The sequence below is a fragment of the Macrosteles quadrilineatus genome, unplaced genomic scaffold, assembly GCF_028750875.1.
Source record: "Macrosteles quadrilineatus isolate MER2022 unplaced genomic scaffold, UCM_ALF_1.0 Scaffold_8__2_contigs__length_117827958, whole genome shotgun sequence".
NCBI classification, from domain to species: domain Eukaryota; kingdom Metazoa; phylum Arthropoda; class Insecta; order Hemiptera; family Cicadellidae; genus Macrosteles; species Macrosteles quadrilineatus.
The window spans coordinates 46304265-46307509 of record NW_026542601.1 but is presented as its reverse complement, the minus strand read 5'-3'; the positions used below and the strand labels follow the sequence as shown (position 1 = coordinate 46307509).

At 42.7% G+C, this 3245-nt stretch overlaps 1 protein-coding gene across 1 annotated transcript; it reads left to right on the top strand.

The window, feature by feature from the left end:
* Positions 1-351: 351 nt before the first annotated feature.
* On the top strand, positions 352-2898 carry LOC129000358 (uncharacterized). The gene has a single exon (XM_054427322.1). The coding sequence runs from the start codon at positions 352-354 to the stop codon at positions 2896-2898; it is 2547 nt and encodes an 848-aa protein (XP_054283297.1).
* Positions 2899-3245: the final 347 nt, after the last annotated feature.

Here is a 3245-nt window from a genome sequence, read left to right as displayed (position 1 = left end):
TATACTGCACTTGTAAGCTCGGGTGATCACTCCACTTCTGTAAAGACATTTCCATCATGCTTTGCCTGTCAACAAACCGATCACAAAATCTACATGTGTAAGGTTTTTGCTAAGAAATCTCCAAACGAGCGTTACAAACTTGTAAAGGAGCAAAATAAATGTATTTCATGTCTTGGCAATCACACACTCAAAGATTGTCGCTCAACAGGCACATGTCTTAAATGTAAACAAAAACACCACACCTTGTTACATTTCGAAAATGTTGTAAAGTCGGTGCAGCCTCCTCCTATAGCCAAACCCTCAAAACCTTCAACTGCTACACCTTCTGTAGTCGCTTCTGCTCAACCAGAAATGTCGCTCTCGATTTCTCAGCCTGCAACTACGGTACTTCTAGGCACCGCTCTCATTAAAATTACCGCTACTAATGGAATCTCTCATGTCTTTCGATGTCTGCTCGACAGTGGAAGTCAACTCAACTTCATGACGGAGAAGGCAGCACAGCTATTAAACGTCTCTCGTCACCGCTCTACTCACACAATCGTGGGAATCTCTGCATCGCAATCCTCGACAAAGGGACATGCACTCCTGGAACTATCCACACTAGGCAGTGAAGTAATTGCTTCAAATCAACCTTTCCATATTCTAGATAGAATTTCCGCTCCTTTGCCGCGTACTCAACTTTCTTTTGAGGTTTACGAACTGGTAAAACCTTTTGTCCTCGCAGATCCGACCTTTCATATTCCTCAGAATATTGACATTCTCATAGGAGGTGCTTTGTTTCCAGAACTTCTTACTCATCAATCCTACCCATTGGGCTCAAACCTTCCATTCGTTATTGGAACACGATTGGGATTTGTGTTAATGGGCAATGCACCAACTTTGTCTAACTCTTCTCCCACCTCGTGCCATTCGTCTCTACTATCCACTACGGACGAGCTACATAATACTCTACTTCGCTTTTGGCAACAAGAAGAGGTACCGCAGTGCAATCTTATCTCTGAAGATGATCGCATCGCTGAAGATCACTTCAAATCAACTCACTCCCGCTCTCCAGATGGAACATATGTTGTTCGACTCCCTTTCAAGGACCAACATCAACCACTGGGCACTTCTAAATCTACTGCTGAACATAGACTTCAATCAATTGAACGGAAGTTTGAATCCAACTCTAATTTCAAAGAATTGATCCCCTCTCACTCCTGGCGCTACGTTCCCTCAACAGACAACCCCGCTGATTGTGCGTCACGTGGTTTGCTTCCCGCTCAACTCATTGATCATCCTCTATGGTGGAATGGCCCTCCATGGTTAATTCTTTCAGATGATCATTGGCCATCTAATCGCTTCGTTCCCATAAACTTGCAAGACACTCAAGAATGTAAAACTACTCCTCTAAATGTCCTAGTTGCAACCCAACCTCCAGAATGGGATCTTCTCTCCAAGTACTCATCGTGGTCCAAACTACTTAGAGTAACAAGCTATGTCTTGCGGTTTATCCACAATGCACGTAGCTCTGACCGAAGACATGGGCATCTCACCGTCTCTGAACTTAAGAACTCAGAGCGTACCATCATCAAGTGTGTACAAGCTACATGTTTTACGAATGAATTGACAATACTTCATAAAAACAAACCCAGTACCTCTAATCTTCAACGTTTAGACCCTTTTCTGGATGCTTCCGGCATAATTCGTGTGGGAGGCCGGCTTAAGAAGCTATCGCTGAAATTCAACGTCAAACACCCAATAGTACTTCCAAAGAAGCACCATATCGTTGATCTTCTCATAGACTTTGTCCACACTACTCACTTACATTCCGGACCACAACTGACCCAAGCAATCCTTTGCCAAAACTATTGGATTCTTTCGGCTCGTCGAGTCATACGGACACGTATTCATAAATGTGTAAAATGTTTCAAAGTGAAACCAAAGAACATCACTCCACTCATGGGAGATCTTCCTACCGCAAGAGTAACTCCAGCTCGACCATTCACTACCAGTGGCGTTGACTATTGTGGCCCTTTTGACATGAAAGTTGTCCATCTCCGCGGAATGCGTCATATCAAAACCTACATCTGTGTTTTTGTTTGTTTTGTGACAAAGGCAGTGCACTTAGAAGTTGTAGAAGATTTAACAACTGAGGGATTCATCGCTGCACTCACACGATTCATCTCCCGAAGAGGATTCTGTAAAGATATCTATTCCGACTGTGGCACGAACTTCGTAGGCGCTGATTCTGCACTGCGTCGAACAATCAAAAACACCCTGAGCACCAAAGAATCTGAAGAACACCTGTTGCATTTCACTTCATCCAGGAAAATAAATTTCCACTTCAATCCTCCTGCTTCGCCCCATCAAGGTGGTCTGTGGGAAGCAGCAGTGAAAAGTGTCAAATACCATCTGCGCCGTGTCATGGGTGAACACATTCTTACTCTCCTAGAATTCATGACTCTGACTACACAAATAGAGGCAATCCTCAATTCCCGTCCTTTGACACCATTATCTAACGACCCTAATGACTGTTCAGCACTCACTCCAGGACATTTCCTCATAGGATCTCCGCTGGCATCAATTCCAGAAGAAGACCATACTGATATTCCACTAACTCGGCTCAAAAGATGGCATCTAGTACAAGCTCTCCACCAAAGGATTTGGAAGCGCTGGCAACTAGAGTACCTTCATACACTCCAGCAACGATCCAAGTGGACTCATAAGACAGAAAACATAAAAGTTGGAGATCTAGTCTTGATCCACTCTTCATCGCCTCCTTTGTCCTGGCCCCTTGCCCGTGTCACACAGTTGCATCCTGGCACAGATGGACAAGTCAGGGTTGTTGATCTGAAGACTCAACATGGTTACCTTACTAGACCAGTTGTTAAAGTGTTTCATCTCCCTCAAAACTAAGCCATACAACTTGGAAGGACCTGTAAATAGCTGTAAATAATATTCAGAATATTCTTCAGTGCTCCGTTTTTTACACAATTTGGTGTTCATTGTTATAAAACTATCGTTTTATGGAGGCCGGTATGTTCAGTAAAGGCCAGCTGACCATATGAGCATATTAAAATAATCCCCACATGTCAACAACAATACAATAATAAAATTTTAAAAATGTAAACATTCCAAGAAAAACATTCTGGTTCAAGAAGTGCAACTTTTCTCTCTTGTAATATCGTTTCTTTGTGTAACATAATTCATTTCTCTCTCCTTTTATTTTGACTTATTTCATTTACCTTATCCTTTTGTGTTCA